This window comes from Amphiprion ocellaris, chromosome 14 (genome assembly GCF_022539595.1).
Source record: "Amphiprion ocellaris isolate individual 3 ecotype Okinawa chromosome 14, ASM2253959v1, whole genome shotgun sequence".
NCBI lineage: Eukaryota > Metazoa > Chordata > Actinopteri > Pomacentridae > Amphiprion > Amphiprion ocellaris.
In genome coordinates this window covers 1,978,805-2,002,245 of record NC_072779.1, presented here as the reverse complement: position 1 = coordinate 2,002,245, position 23,441 = coordinate 1,978,805, and the positions used below count along the sequence as shown (strand labels likewise).

General features: G+C 40.8%; 1 protein-coding gene across 5 annotated transcripts in view; it reads right to left on the bottom strand.

Moving 5' to 3' along the window:
• cadm1a (cell adhesion molecule 1a) overlaps window positions 1-23,441 on the bottom strand; it is a 465,526-nt gene that overhangs the window by 44,749 nt on the left and 397,336 nt on the right. For 3 of the 5 annotated variants that reach the window (XM_055016986.1, XM_055016985.1, XM_055016987.1), the window contains 2 exons: window positions 21,260-21,432; window positions 6,665-6,754 (listed from right to left, as the gene is read on the bottom strand). In XM_055016986.1, the coding sequence (XP_054872961.1) occupies window positions 6,665-6,754; window positions 21,260-21,432 (263 nt within the window). The remainder of the gene's footprint in view (window positions 1-6,664; window positions 6,755-21,259; window positions 21,433-23,441) is intronic. The other 2 variants (XM_055016988.1, XM_055016989.1) reach the window with 1 other exon arrangement.

Below are 23,441 nucleotides of genomic sequence, written 5' to 3'. Positions count from 1 at the left end.
TGTTTAATGTTTAGAGTTCTCTGGTGAGGAGATAATGGTGGACAAAAGGCCAGACTAGTGTTGGAGGCGTAAATGCATTGCATGGGGATGCAGATGAGTAATAAAAGAAAAACCAGACTTTAAACTTGAAAAGGCGTTTCAGGAGCGGTGTTTTCTGTGGGAGAGAATAACTGCCTCTTGTATAAACTTTGTCACTTTGCAGATCTTTTACTTTCACAACAAAGCAGCTATATAACAGACTGAAGGAAAGGGAAAAACACAAAAGGTGTAATATGAGCTCTTTAACTGACATTATGCAGTCACTGGGCTGTAATGTAGTTTAAAGATGAGTAAACACTATGTGCTAAATGGCTTTAAATCTGTCCTTACTGTGGTTCTTTTCAAGCATTTTGTGTTGAAGCTGATTACTTCCTGGCCCTGCTTTACGAGTCTCATCTCCGTTTGGCCACTGCAGAGCACCATAATACCTCCAGAAGACCATATACCTTCACATTAAGAAGATAAGTTGGGCTCCAGACTGCTGCTTTCCATGATGCTGAGGACTATAATTTCACTGATGCTCTCGTTGGGCTGAACATGACTGCAGTTACTGTGTTGCTACTGACTTTAATCAAATTATCCTTAGCTGGCTGGCTCCGAAGCTAAAATGGACGAGGACTCTAAAGTAGAAACAAAACCTCCATTATTATCCGGCTCAGTGTAAAGACGCCGAGAGAATGTGAAGAGGAGGCGCATATAGATGAATAAAGTTCTTCTGTCACTTCACCAGATGGTGTTTATGTAATTTGAGAGCCTGACAAACGTAAAGCACGTCTGTTTCTCCTCCCTCTGCTTCAGCTGTCCTACTCAGTGTGGGTTAAATTAACTGGTTTTCAGCACCGTTCTTGGCTTTTAATCAGTTAAATGCGGTGCTAGTCTGTCATCTGTTTGTTTTATTTAAACCAGGTACACATTTATTATCTATTTTCTTCATTTGGGGATTAAGTGCGATTGTTGGGTGCTGTGTAGAATCAAGGAATGATTAAAACATAATGTGTTGATGGAAGAGAGGCTGAATAAGTGGGAGGATGAATGTCGAATCCTTTCCTGCTCTGTTAGGGGTCGACTTGTTTCTCTGCAGACCTGCTCGGCCCTGACTACCACTAAAAACATAATAGGCTGCTGCCCCTGAGGAGACTGAGCTGCACGAAATGCGGCTGTTCAAGGAAAATCTTCCTTCGACACTGACACAGAAATGTCAGAGAAAAGACCAGCCAAGGACACGGGAAAAGAAACTGAAGGTAAAGAAGAAGAAGAAGCAGAAAAACTCTTCCTGAGTGGGTGTTTGACAAGTATAAAAAATGACAGGTGACTGTAAGTGGAAATTAATAATATGTCCTAATTGCAGGAGCTGGCTGAGTGCGATATCTCCATTTAGAGATTTATTTAGCGGTGAAAACAGCAATTTAGTCATTCCCCATGCTACTTTCTAAACCTGCCAAGCACTTCAGAGCCATGTGTTGGGTTTCTAACAGATTGTAAAGTTCTCTATTCTGTCCCTTTAATGGGAAATTGAAAATAAAACCCCACTCTGATAGATTCATTTGGCAGTGGATGTGTAAATGAAATCAAGTGGCAGAGCTTGTTCTGGCCATCTGAGTCTGCTGCCTTCAATCTATACGCAGTAATAATGGGATGCCCCTGACAGCTGGAAGCAAAGAGAGGACATCTGGAAGGAACTGGAAGCGTTGTTTCAACTTGGAAATATTGGCCCTGCAGACGTGAGGTTGGTTTAATCAGGTGAAGACCACGCATCTCACGGGGACTAAAATAACATACAGAGATATTCAGCAACCGCAGAAAATATCAGTCATCATAATTCTACATTTATTTAATCATTAAAATCATTTTGGGTTGTGATTTTGATCATAAAAAATGGAGGAGGTGATAAAAGAAAGGCAGATTCAGAACTAGCATTACCGTATATATGAACATAAACAAGTTTATCATCATGTTTTCTGCTGAAGTCGTGTGACGTCATCTGAGGATATATTTGGTAATTAAGACTGAAATGCAATTTAAAGCTCCAGAAAGCAGCTGGCACGTGTTTTTTTTTTTGGTTATACATACTGTTTTCTGGGTCCAGAATGAACTGCTGTGTTCAGTACTGAACTATTCTGGTTTGTTTTTAGTTTATTATAATCTGGGGCTTCTTTTGTGGAGGAAGAAAAGCAGCACAATGAGTCCAATAATCAAACAGGAATCATTCTTTAGTAAAACTGAAAGCAGCCGGTGCCCATATATCTCAGCGTGTTAAGCAGGTGACCCATGTACAGGGCTGGTCCCCGACGCAGCAACCCGGGTTCTATTCCTGCTCGCGGCCCTTTGCTGCATGTTTTCCCCCAACTCTTCTCCCCTGTTTCCTGTCTGTCTCTCACTGTGCCTAAAATAAAAGCCAAAAAAAAACTTAAAAAAAAAAAAAAAAAAAACAACTGAAAGCAGCTGCACTTGAAATGTGAAATAATCACACCAAATAAAAGTGACTGCTCCTGTTTCTGGTTCCATTGGATCTTTTTCTATCAACAAATCAGCATTTTAGGGCAATGATATTATTACCGATTTAAAGCATTGATTCTGACAATTTTTATTGTTGTTTTTTGGCTATTTTAATCTAAATTATTTCCTCTGAATTTCATTCAGAGAAGAATATACATGTTCACATACACAGTGTTTTGTTAAATCAGAAACCAACTAATGCTAAGAAATTACATTTAGTGATCAAACGCAGTTTCAGAAAAATTCTGAAGGTTATGAAGGGGCGGTTAAGAAAAGACTCTGTTAACCTCAGGGGGAAATTCACAATTACGGAAAAGAACATTGAAATTTCCTTATTTTAGTTTGTTTCTCTGGAGTCATTTACTCTAAAGATCACTGGTGAGCTGAATGAGGGTAAAAGCCCCTTTAAGGCATGCACCACTTTCACTCATGAAAGCCAAAAGTTCAGGCATGAACGACCTCTCTGGTCATTTTTACTTAAAAGTTACGATGTCAGTTTATAAAGTTGGATGATTTCTGCATCACTTTTACCACAGTACCATTCTAACCTGCATGTTGCTGCATAAACACACAGAGATAGAGTTGGAGTTGTGTGAAATAATTTAAGGAAAGACTTTCTCCACATTTCAGGACCGACATTGATTCCAAAACAGAAAGCTTCTCTTTAACGTTGAAGACAGAGCAGGTCAGATTCAGGAGATTCACCAATAATAAACACAATCTGGAGTCTTGATAAACTCAAGTTTAATTTGCTGCTTCCAGCTGTTTAGGACTATTTCCTCTGAGTTTATTAAACAGCCGAAGCAGCATATTCATTAATCATTTATAATTCTAAATAATCCCTGACATTAGTAAATTATTATTTACTTATTTACTCACACAGAGTCACAGTTCATCAGCTGCAGGTAAATCACTCGTTACACAGAAACTATTCTCAAATTGAGCTCTAAACTTCATCACAGCTGTCGGGATATTTTCATTTTACTTTTCATAAATTAGTAGTAGATTATAACCACACAGCATTTTACAACATTTTAAATATAACCGTATATTAGGCTGTTTGTTATGTGGACAAGTTGAGAGTTTGCTTGTTTCTGAAGAAAGCCATGAGGAGCATAAAGGTGACCCATATCTGAATGACAGAATGCCTTTAATTTAACACAATAATGAAGCCAGTAATGTCATGCATCTTTTGCTTAAAAATGGCTTTTTTGATTCTCTTTCAGGCCCTTCAGATGATTCTCAACCATCCACACCGTCAGGAAGGTGGTTATTTCTGCAGCACACCAACATCCTCATAAAACACCATCTTTAGCTACAAGAAAAGCAAAGAATCAGGCTAAAGGTGGTGCAGCCCTGATTCAACATGAATAAGCATAAGTAATTAAAAAGTCTTATTCAGTCCCAGCGATAACTTCTGCAACACGCCCAGAACAACCTCAGAGAACCATTTTAATGATGGCCACAGCAAACAACGATTCTTTTTTCAGTTTACTGCAGAACTGATAAATAAAATCCACTTGTAGAACCAGGTTTAAATGAACACTCAGCCAGAATCCGGGAGTGATTTAAACTGAACAAAGCAGCGTAGTTGCTGCTAATGAATTCAACTCTTCCTTTGTCACAGAAGTTTTCATTCTTTCTTTTAAGAACCTTATTTTAGTATGTCGGCTAATTCGCCCATTTTGTGCGAGTCATCTTTAGAAAATGCATTTCTTTATCATTATTATTATTTACCTACAAAGAAAGTCTATTATTCTCAGCGGGAACATTAGAAATAAGTGTGATCATTGTGCAAATAAGCAGGGATCTCAGTGTGAATCATCCAGGATAGCTATAATCAGAACAGGCCTGCAGACTCCTTGATCTGAGGCAAAGGAGCTATCAATCAGCCCACATAGATAGGTATTCTCTTTAATCCAATCAGATGGCATAATCAAGCACAATGCCTGTGATTTCTGCCAGCCTTGTGAGATTTGTTCCAATTGAGCGGTCTGTCAGAGAGGCTTTGATTGCATTTGGAGCTCAGGCTGATTTCTGAGTCGAGGCATAAAGTGATGTTTTCTATCTGCGCCCTTTGGAGATTTATTCTCACAATAGCCCCGAGTTCTGTTGCTGAAAGAGCCAGATAAAATTTGGTTATTTCAAAAGGGGCCTAATTTTCAAGTGCTCGTGTTGGGTTATTGTTCACCCCGCTGCTCCCCTCAGCCCCCAGAGTAGGATCTATAACTGACTTTATGAATGAGAGATGTATTTCATATAAAAGACGAGTAGATTCTATATTAAACTTATATAATCGTCAGAGTGAATATCTATGTTTCATCATTTGTTTGCTTTTTACATGCTGCCAGTTCAGCTCCTATCCAACAGCAGCGCCTCTATTCACAGTAATGAATGCATTTCTGGTGTTAAGAAAGGGGGAAAAAACCTTTCTGTGCATCTGACCCTCTTTTGAAACGATTTTTGGGGGAACAAAGCAGCGAATGAACGGGGAGGATAACCACCTGACAGCCAAATGATATAAACACAGAAACCTAAAACTGGAACCCACACACATTTAAAAAAGCAGAAAAACATATGGGGGCACGTCACGGTGATAGAGGTAGATGAGGCTGTCTAAATTCCTCTAAAGTCTATTTTTATCATTTCATGTTTCTATGTTAACCAGTGTTTCTTAGAGCTTTTAGCACATTTTACTGTTTATGGATGATAATGGATTTATTGGGATGAATAGAAGACAAGATTACACACATAGAACGACAATCAGATGCACTTTTAAATGACACCAGGAAATCAGAAGACAGCAGAAGCCACGCAGTGATTCTAGTTTTGGAAGGACAGTTAGTCATATTTGTAATATAGATGAGGTTAGAACACATCAACCTTAATGAAGCTGTAGGAAAGATGTGGGAGGTCTTGGTTAGCTTAACCCTCTGAACCTCTAGCAGTTTCAGATTTTTACTCATTGTAGGCTAATTTTAACCACAATAAAAAAAAGTCCTGTTCCTCTATAGAGGGACAGGACATTTATTGTGCAAAAATTTTACAAATTTACCAACACGGGGGGGGAGATGGTAGCTCAGCATGCTAGAGGCGCTTTACTAACCACATTACACAGCCTGCAGTTCAACCTAGTTCAGATAAAACATCCTTCATTTTTTTGTCATCAGTTTTTTTATCAGTTGCAGCTCAACAATGGCTTCATGTTTACGTTTAGGAGAGCAGATTTTTTAGTTTTTTATAGACCCTAGTTCGAAAAAATGGTTTAATTTTGGCAGATTTCTAAAACCAGACATAAATAAATAAAGTGATTTTGATGAAATACGATAGTTTCAAACTTAGATTCGGTTACATTTTCTGACTGGCATGTCAGAGATGAGTAGTTCAAAGACCGTCCGAAAGTTTAAAATGAATAGATTATGCTGCTCTGATAAATAGCATCTATTTTTAAAGATAACGTTCATTTCAAACCTGTCGGTGAGTTCTGATGTTCAGAGGGTTCAAATGGTAGATGGAACTGCTATTCTGACTCTAACGTTTAAAAATAACAGCCATGATGTTGATCAGTCTTCTCATCTTGCTCTCAGAAAGCACTTCTTCTGAATATCAAACTATTCTCAAGCTCATTCTTGACCTGAGGATGAGTCTGTGACCCAATCATCTCAACACCACATCCAGCGTCTTCCAGCCTCTCCTCTACCAGATGCCTCCCATCAGTGAATCTGAGGTAAACCACGCCAGCTTCAGGCAGTAACTCAAACTCAATCATTATTATTTGAACACCAGGTTTGGTTAGAGGATTTTGAAAACCTGCAGTGACCTCGGATATTAATTTGTCCCTGATAAATGATGGAGAGTTTTTAGAATTGATGAAAAAATGACAGAAACCGGGTGACCTTGACCCATGTGTGCATAAAAAAAGAAGTGCATGCAAACAAGGCTACCATGGTGGAATGAAGATGGAAATCTATGGAGGGATAGAGTGCGCACACACACGCGCACGCACGCACGCGCACACACACACACACACACACACACACACACACACACACACACACACACACACACACACACACACACACACACACACACACACTGACAGACAGGCTGTGTGAGGGTGATACTGTACCTGGAGCGTCTTCGGGGGAGGAGATGGTGGTGGAGATGGTGGTGGAGGTGGTGGTGGCTGTGGTGGGTATAGGGGTAGTGGTGGGAGCATCTGGATGAGAGGACAAATACATGACAAACACAAGGGGGTAAACAAATGAGCACAAAAAGGCGTGGAGATAAAGTAAAGCCAGTGAAGCTGTGATAGCATCAGCTGACATACGACCCGCAGCTCTCTATGCATCGCCCAGTTAAAGGTCTGCTGCTGAAGGACTGTTTCTGATGATGAAGCATTAAACACCGTTAAACACACCGACTGAGATGATCAAAGATTAGATGGAACACTCCTTTTTAATGTCTATTCACAGGCATTACACCATGACACTAAATAATGACAGCGGCAGCGAGCACATGTTGTTAGAAGTGATTAGATGTCTAATGAGGAACACGTGCTCGCGTTGTACTGATGCTGTCATCGTCATGCACTCAGCTATCTGACAAACAAACGTGCTCCTGCATTTCTAATTTCTCCACGGGGAAGAGAACAAAGTTGTGGAGGCACCACAACCAGCCAAAGGAAAAAAAACAAAACAAGTTTGATGTATAAATTTAAACATAAAGACACAATAAATGACATGAGGAGGGGATTAATCTGCACACAGGAGAACAGAAATCAGAGCGGTTGAGGACACAGGTTTGACCAGGGACCATTTTTCCTTCATTAGCCGGTTGGACTCCCACCCTGACTGTGACCAGGGGGAGATATCAAAGTGACATTTCCTTGTTGAAGCACTGCTTGCTTAGAGACCTTTCAGCTGCTCTGATTGGCTGGGAATGGACTGAAGAACCTGCTGGGGTTATTAAAAGGTGCTGGGAAAAGAGTCAGTAATTTGTGGCGAATGATAAGAAAGGAATCAGTGGAATCAAGTGGAATAAGGTGTTATGGGAAGGTGAGGAAAGGGAATGTGTAGGGCCAGAGAGGGGGAAGTGTTGGCTTTGGCAGCTGTATGGGATGTAAGTGGGTTTTTTTAGGTTTTTCTGTGACGGTGCACAGCAGGATGTTTCATCGACTGTTGCTTTCCCAGCAGAGATGCTGGACTGTGGTGGCTGTAAAGCTGCTTCTCTGACTGGAGGTGACACAAGAGACCAAAGTGTGGCCGCTTTTACTCTCGTTGCCTCTAGATGGCACACGTCAGCATTTTCCATTATCTATACACCGCTTAATCCTCACTAGGGTCGCGGGGGGAGCTGGAGCCTATCCCAGCTGACTCAGGTGAAGGCAGGGGACACCCTAGACAGGTCACCAGTCTGTCACAGGGCTACATACAAAGACAAACAAGCACTCTCACATTCACACCTACGGGCAATTTAGAATAATCAATTAACCTCAGCATATTTTTGGACTGTGGGAGGAAGCCGGAGTACCCGGAGAAAACCCACGCATGCACAGGGAGAACATGCAAACTCCATGCAGAAAGATCCCGGGAAAGCCGGGACGCGAACCCGGGATCTTCTCGCTGCAAGGTGAAAGTGCTAACCACTACGCCACTGTGCAGCCCACGTCAGCATTTTAACATTTGCAATTCTAAACTGCTCTGTGCTGTTTGGTTGAAATGACGAACCTGGAGGAAAGTGCACGGCTTTTTCTAGTGAGGTGTCTTCAGGTAGATATCAAACTAAACAGATGCAACTTATGGCTTTTTGTTTTTTTACAAATCAACATTCCAACTCCTTCAGGATGAACAGAATAAACAAAATGTTACTTTTTTTTAACCAAACCTAAGGATTGCATCAGAGCCAAACACAGAACTGATACCTGATATGGAGCTGGTTCCACATTCTGAGCCTGAATAACGCTGCATTTTCTATGGGAATGAAACACTTCACAGTATGTCACACGAGATTAAGCTCATTTATTTCCATGATAAATAATAACAACACTAATAAATGCATTTTAAAACAGTGGGCAGGAATCTGAGGGTGCTTTGGCACATTTGAAAAACCCGACTGATTCTGGAGCTGGTGACGTTCTATGAATATGCAATTATCAACAAAACCACTGGAAAGACCAAAACAACAACTTAATCCGGCTGAAAAGCATTTCCCGGATGGCCAGATCCTCTTTCCTCTGCGCCCAACACCGGAACAGAAATTAAAAATCAATATTGAGCCACTGGCCCACTGCGTGACCATTCTAGTCTCATTTGAGTCGGTTCTTCAGAAATTCTTTGCACATCAATCTCAGAGCCTCAGACTAACACACCATTTATCCCTCTTTCAGTAACAAAAACAACAACACTAGAAAATTACTTGTATTGTGTCCCATTTTTAAAGTTGTGGTCCAAAAATCTGCACTAACACATTGTTAATTTAGCAAAAAGCTGATTGACACCCGACATCCTGCAGATTACACATTCAAGGAAACAAACTTCATAACTGATGAATTTTCTATAAATATCATGTAGTTCTTGATTAGTCTGTTTTATGGGTTTTAGAGCTGATTCAGTGGTCAGTGAACAACAGACTCAAAACTGCACACTTTCTTACAAACTGCAGTAATTTCCAGTTGAGAATCCTATTTGTTGTTGTTGTCGTTTCACCTGTAATCCTTAATGTCTGAAGTCAGCACGAACTAAACATCTACACCTCCCAAGTTACATTAAAAAGATAATAAAAGTTCTCCTTCTGTTTTTAATGTCTTCCCTACGGGTGCAGAGATTGTTTATCATAGAAAAGTAGTCTTCCCCGGGGGCATAACTTGTTCATAGTTACTGCACACATTCAAAGCTGTTAGTTTAGAAAATCATCTATTTTATGCTCTTGAAGAAAAGCGAATCCAGTAATTCAAACACAAAGGCAGAAAGGACCATGTAGCCCCTCAGAACTCTGCCTGAAGCAAATTTAAAAATGCAAATGAAGGCCTTCAGGTAATCTGGATCAGTATTCAAACTGCGCTGATGTACGGTATGTTTTTAATCCATCAACAACTCCGTTCTTTAAGGACAACCTTGACAATACAAAAGGCTGTACAGCCCAACGTGCAGACAAAGGCGGGGGGAAGCGATCCGTCGGGAAGTTTGCTGGCAGACGAAGCTCGAACTGATGAGTTTCACACATGCTTGAGAACCGGCAAACTCCGGCTCGAGGGTGGTGCTGTCTAATTGGTTTTATCCCATCATGAACTGCGAGGGTCCAGCAGATGTTTGGGATCATCAGTGTCAACAACTCATTAAAAACTTAGCATCACAAAAAAGATTCAAAGAAAGACTGGCCGCTGTATTTCCCCTTATTGGTGGCTAGCTGGTGCAACGTATCAAAGAAACACTGGAGCTCATTGACTTTCAAATGTGACAGGCAGAATGTGTTTTTCCTCCCGGTGAGTCACCGGGCCTTGTTTACTGATGAGGCTTATGAATTAGAGTTTCAGCCTGAGCGAATGGAGCAGGACCGCAGGAAGCAGCCTGACAGGAATCATTCCTGCTGAAGCTGGAGAGTTAAAGAACTCCACGTGAGAGCCAGATGAGAGAAACACCCCGTTTGCACAGCGCTGGTAATCACATCAAACAATATGAGATTAGAAAAGACGAGCTCCACTGCGGAGCAACTGATGATGGATGAGAAAAACTTACAATGAATTACATTAGAAGGCACCAAGCAACAACACTTTATTATCAAGATGTACAGTAATGGCAATAACTTCATCCAGATTAGGTAAAAACTATGGGTTAGGAGATATTCTACAGTGTACTGTACTCAAAAACAGCAATCACTAAAGAGAATGTGCTGAGAATATTTAATCTGAGACCAGAGCAGAACTCACATGTTGTAAATATTATTATACATATTCTGGGTGTTGTCTTGTAAACAAGTCCTTCAAACTGAACCACACATGCACCTTTAGTGTTTTGTTCTCATTTCCAAGGCAACAAAAATTGGTGTTTGGTGCTTTAAGTCTGTGATTAATATGCAATGACAGTAGATTTTAGAGGGGCAATCAAAAAGTACCAGTGAACAAAACAAACCCCGGTGTGCAACATCTGTAGTCAGTAACAACAAAACTGTCAGCTTCAGGACCAGTTAGATGCATTTTAGTGACTCCTGTTAATTTCTCCATTGACTACCAACTGGAGCACAGAAGAAAACTTCCCTCTGCAGGTCAGCAGCCAGGAAGATCCAACCGTCATGTTAAGATTAATCAGTGGTGGTAAAAGGTGGGTCTGTGGCCACCATCAGGAGGAGAAACAGCATTTTTCTGTGGAAAAGCTGCAATTTTCCAAGACAAGATGAGGTATGTGAGGTCAGGAGGACACCAGGAGCATGCTTTTATTACCTTAGAAGTTGACATGCTGGTGCTCCAGGAATTAGCCCCTCAGGGTCGCTCTGTCAAGGCAGAGCTGGACTGTAACATCCAGAGGTGTCAGAAGGAAAACATTTGGTGCAAATGACCTGAACTCTGGTGCAAAGGCAGGTAGGTGTTTAGATGTGCCTGTTTACAGTAGGTTTATTTTTGGGAATGTGAACCCAGCTGCCACTCTTTACCCACCCTAATTGCTGGATGTAACTTCCTTCTCCTCAAAATGAAATTCAAGTTGAGGGTTTGCCATTCTGACACAGTTTAGAAGAATTTGAGGAGCATTAGAAGCATTGCAGGAGCACTGGGAGCAGTGCACAGCAGCACAAGGAGGCTACTTCAAGCGACGTTGGCCAGATTTAGTTTGTTCAGATTTAAAGAGCAGAATAAGGCTCGTAAAAGCTGTGGAGGAAGTCACAGGATTCAGTTCCGTTACTTTTACTTGAGACATAAGTTTTGTTTTCACTTGTTTAGTTAAATGTAGGCACTGGAACTATTTGCTAAGGTTTAAGAAAAGGTCAGGGTTTGGATTTAGATACACAACACTGATCAAATGTCACAAAGCAAACTTCTAATCGCCAGAAAAGGAGCAGCAGTGACAACGCTGGCTGAGAACTTTTAGCTTGCGTCTCATGCTGTGATTTCTGAAATTCTGCACGTTTTGTAGGTCTTTTGGATTATTCTGCTGATTGAAAAATGACACTAAAGAGTACCTAGTGTGTTCTAATGGGAAGCCAAGATGTTCTGACAAGGATGGCCATTAGCTGTTTGCAACAACAATGAGGAATTATAATATACAGCACAAAGTAGCACAAAATGTTTTTTTTTCTGACTTACTAACATTACTTTGGCTCACTTCACCTCAGTACAGTGATTATAGCCAGTTTTTACCACATCCATCCTCGCCAGATACTAAAAGCTGAATTAAAAATGTTTTCAATGTGATAATGGGAACCTATTTGAGATAATGTTACTTTAATATTATAACCAGAATTGTGTTCTGCTTGGCAATGAAATTAAAGCCAACTTTAGCTAATGTAGGAACTGTACTTTTGTTAGATTCTCTTTATGCAATGCTGTGATCTCCTGAAGAAGTCTTTGTCTCCGTTTTTGCTTTTATGTTTCTCTGCTTTTCTTTTCTGACCCGATACACTGTCAAACTGGATCGCTGATTTGCTGTTTTGTCATATCATCCATTCAGGACCTTTTTCTTTTAGTAAGTTCTACCCTAGCCTCTTCAGAAGTTGTCCTTGTTCCCCGTCTGAACCACCAAAGGAACATTTTCTGAAGCCAGTATTGCAAAAGCCAATAAATATGGTCTTTAGATTTTATCTTTTATCTAAAAAAATATGTCACATTAAATGGAAGAAAGAACAATCTGCTATCTTTAGTGTTCTTGACTTGTTCCGTGGTCAGTTTCAAGTCCTTTAGATTGAATTGTTTCCTTCAGAGGATGTCATGGTTGAGCATTATGTGCCTCTTAAAACTTTCAGTATCTCTGACGTCTGAATTAAAGTCTAACATTCTTACAAAATGAAATGTGGCTCGGCTTACGTCCTTGAAGTAAATATTTCTCCACAATCTGTTATTTCAGAATGTCTTCATGGTAAAAACAGAAGTACCTTATTTAAAATAAGTATTTTAGTGTTTAAATGTACACTTGAAATGTAATCAAACTATAGAAATTCAAGATCAGTGACTGTAACACAATCCCTCCTACGGTGGATAGAAATATCTAAAATATCTCCTAAATAATCCATGAGTCATCCAAGGTCTTAATAACAGACAGATGAGACTCAAACATAAACTCCATACAAATTTGTTTTGGAAATGACAAATTACTTTTCCTCCTCAGAACGTTTTACACCAGCAATTTCACTTCCACTCAAGTGCAATTTAAGCAAACTAAGAGTGCGTGCAGCTTGAATGGGATGTTTGGGGCGACTCTGGAAGACATGTTGGATGTGACTGAAGGAGATAACGGAGATTTGTAGGGAAAAAAACTCCCATGTGCTTTAATGGAGAAAAAGTCTAAAGCAAGTAGAGATGGCTGAGAGCAACAGGGTCACTAAACATGCTGCTAGTGTGCAATAAAATCCAGCCGTGGTGAAGGAGGGAGGAAGAAACTCAGTTATTGGGTAAGCAGCCGCCTGTAAACAACTTAAAACCCCTCGGCGTCGGGTCTCACTCGACTGTGAAAGGAAAACCCTGGTGGTTGTGTTTTCTTTCCATGTGAAGTAAGAGAGGCGGTGAGAGTTGGAGCAGAACAGACTCCACTCTTTTTGCTGTTAACATTGTTAGTGTCAGCCGGTTTCGTACTGCTCTCCATCACTTAAGGTCACAATACTCAGGAATCAGACGCATTAGAAGAGATGCTGCTATTGCTGCATTTGTTTTGGCTGTCAAGCAGAGGAAGTATTGTCGATGGAGAGAGCAGGAAAACTTTCAGTTACAGACATCTAATGGACAATTTCAGACTTTGTGTGGATGTGCTGGCTGGTAGTTTTTAATAAAATATGAAAGTTTGACTGATGGATTGGCTTTCTTTCACCTTTCATCATTATTAGTCTGATCCTGATCTAAATGTGATGACTGAAAAATGGCCTGCAGATACGTTTAGCTTTGTCCACCGACAATTAGTTTACTTTTTTAAAATAATTTTTTCATTTTTTATGAAATTGTTGTATTCACTTTGCACAGTAAAAGGATGCCTTTACTTATCAGTTCATTTGGTCTGGACCAAAAATAACAAGACAGACTGCAGACAGTTAATCTGCTGCCCATGTTGACACTGACTTGTTGCAAAAACCAACTATACTATGAATCCAAGGCAGAAATCAGTTTCCATATCATTTTTTTATGTAAATATGTCTGTTTGTTGCCGTCACAAATACCTTAAAATTAACTGACAGACTGTAAGAATGATTTGGCAAGACTATCACAAGACCTCATTTACTATAAATAATGATAAACAACTAGAAGTTGGACACAAAAAAAACTTTGCTCTATTATGGCAGTTTGATTGATTCTGCTCAGTAGTTATTGGGATGCTGTTTGAAAGCTTAAGATTGATGAGGAAAAATCATTAGTGTTACCATCCTTATCAGATTTTACTGAATAAATGTAGGCTATGCACTGCTTATACAGACCTGAAGCTACCTTAGATTCTCACAGTCAGCTGATGGATTTAATAGCAGCCTAGCTTTAGGATTCATTCAAACATAATACACTGATCAGTTACAACATTAAGACTACCTGCCTCATGTTGCTTCGGTCCATCTTCTGTCACCAAAACAATCTCAACCATCAAACCTGGACTCCAGACACCTCTAAAGGAGTCCTTTGGCAATAGATATGTCAGTTCAGCAGCACCAGCAGCTGTGCTCGTTACTGTCTTCAATGTTCATCTGCTTCAGGAATTAGTCCCCCAGGGCCAGAGTGTCCAGGTACAGTTTGATTTTACCTCCATGAGGTGTCTGAAGGACAACATTCAGTGCAAATGCCCTGAACTCTGGTGCAATGATATATAGCTGCTCCAATGCAACGAGTTCCTGGTTAGATTCTGGGTTTCTGGCCACATCAACACAATCCTTACTCTCCACTCACCCAGTTTGCTGGATTTGGCTCTCTGTTACTTCTTCCTTTTCACCAAAATGAAATTTAAGTTACAGGGTTCACTGTTTTGGCACTTTAGGAGATTCAGTGCTCACCTCTAATGGCGGTCGACATGTTTACATGACAGGACTTTCAGGGAGCATTACATTTTTTGGACCGCCCCGTCATGAACGGGACTCCACAGACCTCTGAAGACGTTCTGTGACATCAGGTGCCCTGGTCCAGTTCCAGTGTTCACGTCCCCATTGCTTTGGGCATGGACAGGGGTCAGTATGGACTCAGGCATAGCTAGCTGCAATGCACTGTGTGTTCCGACATCTTCCTATCATGGCAGCATTGAGATTTTCAGCAATTTATGTCACGGAACGTCTTCTGTGTGATTGGACCACATGAGCCAGTATTTGATCCACACAGACATCAGTGAGCCTTGGAGCTGATTCACTGGTTCTCCATTCTGGGACCACTTTAGGTAGCTGTTTACTAGAAACACTCTACAAGACCTAATGTTTTAGATTTGACTTAGTTGTCTCCAATTCTCACACTGCCCATTTTTCATGCTTATGAGGAGGAAGAAGAGGCGGTAGAAGAGGACACAGCTGGTTGAGACAAGGGAACCAATCACAGGACAGACATGTAGGACCAGTTGCAGAGCCTTTAAAGTTAGGGGAATCAGGACATCATGCCTGGAAGATGGGGATGCTATTCCAAACACTGTGGGGTTGGAACAGATCAGCTTCCACTGTGGAAAAGGACACGACTTGTGGATAGCAAAGGGGATATAATCTGTAAATTTTCAGCTTCAACAACTGTTTGCTGCCTAATAGATCCCACCTCTTGACATTTGCCATTATTACCAGATAATCAAAGGTATTGACTTTCCTGGTTTAATGTTGTGGCTGATTGTTGTATATTTATTACCATGAAATCATGTGTTTGGTTTATTTTCTGTTCCTGCCTCCAATGAATTGCATCAAAGTCTGGTTGGAAGCTCATCAGGATGCCATTTTTCACATCATCACCATCTGGTTGTTTTAGGTCGCAGCAGAACTTCACTCACAACTTTCACACCGTGCCAAACAAACCAAAAAAACTGGGCAAATTTTAACCAAACTGAACACATTAGCAGTGAAAGCATCCAAAGAGTAAAACTAAGGCCTGGTCTGACTCACTTGACCAGACTAATGTGTTCTGGGGGGTTTGTTTTTCTGCATGGCCTCCTTACAGCTTCTGCTTAAGCAAATGGCTGAGAGGTGCTTTCATGGTGGAAACGGTGGAGGAGCAGCAGGTGGTGTGTTGTGTTTGTGTGTGTGTGTGTTTGTGTTTGTGTGTGTATGTCAGTGTGTTTGTGTGTGTGTGTTTGTGTTTGTATGTCGGTGTGTTTTTGTGTGTGTTAGGTTGTGTGGTGGAGGGAGGTCTGGAACATAATGTGAGAATCAGCTTCTGACAGCTCAGCCACAACATCCTGTCTTCCCATTAGCAAGGCGAATGTTCGGCACGATTTGCTGCTGAATTACAGTAGACATTAGTCGTGTGGGGCCCACGGACACATCAAAGTCATCAAAAGACTAGTTCTAAAAGGATGGAGGCCTTCTGTGGTTTTAATGGCGGCTGGTTTTTGTGTGTGCGAGGCTTTTAGTTGCCCACATGTTGCATTAGCGTGTTTATCTTGTGTTCGTCTCACCAGGGGGAGGTGTGGGTGGATGAGAGAGGGGCAACTTCCAGCTCTCACCATGGGGTTTTGTTTTTTAGGACGAGGGAGAGAGGCGTACAAAAAAATCCTGCAACAAACACCACAAAATCTATACTTTATGCAAAGTTGTGCACAACCGTGAGCAATGAGATGGCTGGAGGTAAAATGGCTGTATTATGTGTTCTGCAATTGATTCCATTTGCATGGACACAAACTTAAATCAAATCTCCCTCAACTTTATCCTGAACTAGCTTGAAGCACACTTTCTACTTCAGTTCTGTTTCATTCAGTCCCAGTAGAGCAACTGGTGTCTTTTTCATGGAAATATGAAGTAAACACCCACAGAGAGAGCCTTGCTGCCAGTGACCAACCACAGAACTGCACAGAAATAAATCCATCCCTTCTGCTCAGAAAGTATTTTTTCTTATAGTTAACTCTTATATAACTGCCGGCAGGATGAGTCTAATTGCAAAAGAATCAACTCCGATTTAACAACTACTGTAAACAGACCAGAAATGCTTCAACCCACAGACGCAGAATGATGAGAAATCAGGAAGAGGAAGATCATTTATTTGGCTCATGCCCTGGATAAGCAAGTTTTAGAGCCATTTTGGAGTGATCTTTCTGCAGCTCAGCCAAGCAAACTGTGGGCTGAGGGGATTCATTGTTCCATTGTTAAAAGAAGAACATGAAAGATGATGGCCGACAGCGTCCTCCAACACAGGACATAATGTTCAACTCGCCATTCAATGTTGTCTTTTGTAGTGAAATGTTTTTTGGTTTTTTTTGAGTCTTTTGCATTATCTTCAGTCTGCTAATACAGAACGTCTGGAGATTATAGGATGTTTCATAGACACACAGAGGTACAGACTGTAAATATGCCAGCTGGCTATTTCTAATAAAAATCTGGCAGTAAGTATTTGAGAATGTGGGCTGATATAGTAGAACTAAAATGTTGGGGACTTGACCAGACATTGGAGAAACTGTTGATATAGTTATGTGAGATGTTTCCTGATACCAGGATAAAATCGAATATAATTTAGTTCTGCATACATTATGGTTGTGAAGCGTGCACATAGCTTAAAGTGAGGTTCTGTTGAAATCTTTGAATAAAATCATTGCTGCTGCATTAAACTACAATCTGGTGTTGAATAATGGCCAGTAAAGGGTTTTCTGCAGAGCATCACGGCGTGACAATGAAGTTGACCTTTCGGATGTAAAATGTCAACACTTCTTCATTTTATCCAATCAGACGTGTGAATTTTGTCATAATTAGTGTATGAATTCTAGAGTCATGGTCAAAAGCATGTTTTGTGAGTTACAGTGAACTTCGATGGCCAAAATCTAATCATTTGTTCCTCGAGTCCAAACTATTAAAGAAATCCCCTCTAGAATGGCAAAAATGTGCAGAAACACGTATGGAGACCTGAACAACCTGAAAACATGTTGAAAGCAAACATCTAATTCTGTGTTGTTCAGCAGCGTCAAGTCAAGAAAATAAACCCTGGAGATGGAGGAGGGTCTGCAGCTACCATCAAGAGAAGAACCAGCAGTTTTCACAGTGGTTTCCAGAACCAGACAAGCCCAGGAGCAAGTTAGTTGTTTTCTTCAATATTCACAGAAATAAATCCTTTCCGTCTAGTGGAATATCTACTGGAATATCGTGAGAACATTCGGGGCAAATGACCTGACCTGTGGCATGATGGTGTGCATCACAGCGAGGTGACTACATACGGACTTTCTGTCAACAACAACACAGTCACTCCTCGGCCACCCTACTTATTAGATTTGGCACCTTGGGACTTTTTTCCTTCGCCCAAAGTGAAGTCCAACTTGAACCTTCAACACAGGAGTTTCAGGGAGTGATATAGGCCTTGCAGAAGCATGAGAAGACTACTTCACTGGGGATGGTGCCCAAATTTAAATCAGGTACCGTTGTGGTCAACCCTCAGAGATCTGCTGTGGCAGAAAGCTTTCAGTTACAGTTCAGAGAACCTGCAAAATGTCTCAGTGGAACATTTTTTACAACAGTCCAGGCAGAGAGCAACAATTAAAGTTAATAAATAGTCCAAAAGAGATTTGGCATTGAAAAAATGAAACCCAATGCAAACATTTCTAGTGCGACAATCCTGTGCATCTACAGATGATGTGCTTTCTTGTTCAAGGATGAACCACATGCATATTCAGACTTAAAAATTATCAAGTATTTCTAACATTAGTTTGGATAGAAATAAGGAAACAAGATGCTGTATAACTTGGGGCTATTTTTTGCTAATTATTCACTGTAATTGCACTACCAGCTGAAATACTGGAAAATGTCTTCATCCTAAAGAAGCGACTGTTTTACACAAACAGCTGTAATAAAGCAGGTGGCAGCGAACTGTTTCCTGATCTGTTGCTTTACTGCACTCATCATTAGCACAGCATCTAGCTCTGCTGTAAATACCAACCATTCAGCTGGTGTCTGTCAGGCACTGACACCCCCCCCCCCCCCCCCCCCCGCATATAAAAAAATAAACTTTTCACTGCACTAATTCGCTCTGACAATTGCAGCCAAATAATTTCTCTGCAGGCTCAGGGCCTACCAAAGTGATAGAGAAGTCATTTTGGTCAGGGAAAATGAGCACATTAGAGAGTAATGCTCTGCTCAGGGAGGAAATGTTATTGGCATGAACACGATAAAAGCATGTTGAGATAATGCTCCTGAGGATGAGGGAATTCTATAGAGAAAGATGGGAGGACGTTAGATCAACATGGAAGCCACAGAAATAAAGAAATGTGAAAGAAGCAGGTTAAAGGATTAGCCTGGTTTGTGAATGGGAGCCCACTGATCAACAAAACACCACTCGCATTTATGGATCTCCAGCTGCGATTCAGCTAAAACAAAACAAAAAAAAATGCACTTTTCACATCACATACGAGTCGTTTTTTCTTACCTGAATCATGGTGTCATGTGGTGTGCAGATTATAAAGCCCTCTACATGTTGGGGGGCAAATAATAAAACGGACTTGACTGACATCAGGATGCAATAAAACTACTGTGACCCCTGGCCCGATGCATTAAAAATTTAATTCCAATGACTCTGCAGAGCTGATGTGGCAGCTTTTACTTCCAGAACAAAATGCTGTACGGGTTTGCAGAAAAAGTAATTTTTTTTTGCCTTCACCTTCTGAAAACAGCAGGACTCCTGGGGCTGCTAGCAGGAATTTTAGATTATTCTGCTCCGCCATATCCAGGACTTTTAAAGATGGGATCATAAACCCAAACTGCCCAGTGTGCTCCAATGACATTCTCTCATTTTAGTGTTTAACTACGGAATTATATGTCCAAATGTAATCTCCACAGTTAAATACAATGGAGGAATATACAGCAGTTTTGGTATAAAAACCCTTAATACATTTCTTATACTTTCATTTGTCTTTACAGTACAAGATAATGAACCCACAAAAACCCAGTGTTAAAATCCACCAGGTTTAATGTGTGTGTAATTCTCTTCAGGTTATTAAAACAGCCAATCAAAGCACACAGAGAACAACACCGGGGGCAGGATGTTCACGTCTTCTACTGCGTAAAAAGAAGCTGAATGAGCTGCTGTGGTGTGGGTGTGTTGCTATAGGTACTGGTGAGAGAGTAAGAACAGCATTTCATTCTCCTCTGCGCTAATGTCGGCCTAAAGTGAACAAAGTCGATGGTGTGACACCAGCAGTGGAAACAGGGAGGGATTAATACTGTTCTGTATTTGCAGTAGAAGAGAGGCCTGATTTAACAGTCAGTCTGCATACTGTGGATTAGAGAGTGTTTCGTATGCTACAGGTGCTAGCATCCAGAGCTAGCAGCTTAGTGGTAGATCAGTCATCAGACGACCCATCAGCCACAACATCAGTGTGGATCTTCTTCATGGAATTCAGTGTTCTGCTGGGATGTCTTAGACCAGCGGTCCCCAACCACTGGGCCGTGGGTCATTTGGTACCACGTCGTGTACCGGTACCGGGCTGTGGGTCATTTGGTACCAGACTGCACAGAAAGAATGAAAACTTCATTTAAGTTCCTGCGGAGTCTACACAGTGTTTTATTTTGAAAAATGACTAGCTCGTCTTCCCGTTATAAAAAGGGTGGAGACCGCTCTTAGACCACCCAGAAGTTGTAGCAGGTCAGGTCCAATGGTCTCTCCCAGCAGGACAATATTTCCCACCATGTGGCATAAACTGCTCAAGAAACACGACCAAGAGCCAAATGTGGCAAGACAGCCTCCAAACTCTCCAAATCCCAGTTCAATCGAGCATCCGTGGAATGTTTTAGAACAAGCCTGACCCATAAAAGCCCGTCCCACAACTCAGAGGACCCACAGAATCCACTGTTCTGGTGCCAGATATCACACCAGCAGGGATCGGCTGATTATCGGAGCCGATATTCAGCATGTTTCAGATTATCTGCATTGTCATTTTTAACATAGATTCTCGATAAGATGAATAGAGATAAAATAAGATATTTTTAATAGCCTCTCTAGTTGTAGAACGCAACCACCAATCAACACTGAAGGATAAATGCTAAAACCTTCTATTTTGAACACATAATACATAAATAATGGCATGTAAACAAAAGTTTTGTATTTGCGTTATTCTAAATTTTGACACCAAATTTTTCATTTTTATGCAAATGTCAACCAGTCATTGGAGACCTGAAAAAAAACATCATATCTGATCCCTTGTAGCTTTAATGTTGTGGCTGATCGGTGTAATTTATTCCGCTGTTTATGTCCAAAATGGCAACAGGTTAGATTTTAATATGTTGGAATATCTCAGACATAAATAGTGAACGAGAAACCAACTCTAGTGTCAAATGTTCTGGAAGACAGAAGGAAAAGCTAAAAAAAACAAATGTGTAAATAAAGAACAGCCGGTACATTAAAAGAGAGAGGTAATGAAGCATTGCGTTGGTTTGTCATGTTGGGTTGGCGTACCATAGACGTAGAGGATGTAGTCGTCAAAAGACTCTCCCACTGAGTTGGACGCCACACAACGGTAGGTTCCATTGTAGGACTTGTTTAGGTTTTCGATGTAAAGGTCTCCGCCGGTGATGACGGCGTGAGATGGAACATCGTCATCCACCTTCAGCCAGTTCACCCGCTGTGGCCTGAAATCAGAACACCAGAGTACCGGTAAGATCAGGTAGTGATTTATGATGTGATCCTTTTATAACAAATCTAATGAAGCATCTCAACTATGTTTTGAGGAAAACACATTTCTTACTTGGCTATATACACAAATATTTTTCAAATCAACATATCACAGCATTTATTTTATTGATGCACTGTCACTCCTTTTCTACAAACCAATCATAGATGGACAGGACTGAAGAGGCCTCAAACATTTATTCATACGGTCGTATTTTGACCCAAACCGTGACATTTCCTGAAATCTAAGGAAGCAAGGAATGAAAATGAAACTGAAGTCCAAGAATAATGATCTCCATCCTTCAACCCCACACCCTTAGGTGCACTTTCCTACTTTGCTACAGTTTTACCTTTTAGGGAGGAAAAGTTTTTGGAGTTTAGCTACGTAGAAATATAATTTTAATGGGAAAAGACTGGTTCAGTTGTCATCATCAATCCCTGATTATTGAGAGCTGTTTATAGAGCAGTCAGCATCACAGTAACAGTATTCCAGCCACCACTCTTTGCTGTTAATGTTAGTCCTTGTTTCATAACAGACAGCTTGTTTGTGATGCCCTAAACTGGAGTCCTAACACTCAGAGATCCAGAATTCAATCTCCACAATGAAATAGAAGCTTTTTATGTCCATGAAGAGGAGACCGTGGTCTAACTATCCTCGTCACAACGTCATGTTTCCTTCTTTATCAGTCTGAGTTTCTCTTTTCTTACATTAATGCAACACTTTTTGGTGTAAAGCTCAAGTCTAAGGATTTCTGAACAAGGAGACATTTCTCAGGGGCCAACGGGAGACTATTGGTCCCTCGAAAAAATGGAGGACACATCTAAGATGTGTTGGAATTCCTCCATCGTTCACCTCATCTGGATTCAAGCTGAAAGTCTGTACTTAAAGCTCATCTGGATGGTTCCATTTTAAATCCATTGTGGTGGCGTTCAGAGGCGACATGCTGAAAACTGTGTCCATGTCTGAATATTTGGGGGTTTCATTAGATGACAACGTTTGGAAACTGCACCCACATTTCAACAGATGACTAATTCTCTGAACACTATTAATCTAAATGCATTTACTTTTGTTTTTGTACTTTTCCAAGCAAGTTTTCCCCCAAAAATGCTAATTACGAACAGCTACAACATAACAAATCAGACATATTTAAATGGCATTCCTCCCTTTGTGTACAGTTAAAAGCAACAATAACCGAGCACCAGCTTTGTCTTCAGATTGCAGGCTTTCCACGCTTGTATACTTATGAGAGTTGCTGTGTAGGTGGGTGCCCACCAAGCGTCTGTCTTTGTTCTCTTTTCTACCTTGACTGAGCAGGGTGACAGATTCCATTTTTATGACAATGAGCTCAAAGTGCCCCGAGTCACAGAGGGTGAAGAGAAAAAGAAAAAGACAAAACACCTCTATTTTGCTGCTGCTACTTCCAACGGCCACTGCCAGCTATTGTTATTTCCCCTGAGTGTGTGCTGATGGTCTCTCTTGTTGCATTTTGTTGTGGTGTTTTAACTTGTTTCCCTCCATTTGAAAACATTTGGTGTGGAGGGAGTGAGCAAATGGGAGAGAGAGGAGGCAGGAAAAAGAGAAAATATGAAACTGAGGCTCAATAGCAAAAAGCAAACAAACAAACAAACTGCGAGTATGTCTAATGGAAGTGTCTATTACAAGAGTTCTCCAGATGAAGTGAAATGTAAATAAATCATAGATATATAAATATAAGTTCATTTTTCTCCTCAGGTGCAGCGAGAGATAGAACCTCAGAAGAAAAAAAAATGTTTCTATAGGTGGATTGGATGTTGTGAGAAGGGAAAAGTGAATTCAGAGGAGGAAGATAGACAGAGATAGACCAAAGAGGTAAGATGGGGTTGCAAGGAGAGAGGAAGGGCAGGCGTCTAGAATACAAATGTCTGCCTGCAGCCCCTCTGCTATCTGCTGGTAATGACTGCACAACTCTCAGCAGCTCTAATGAAAATG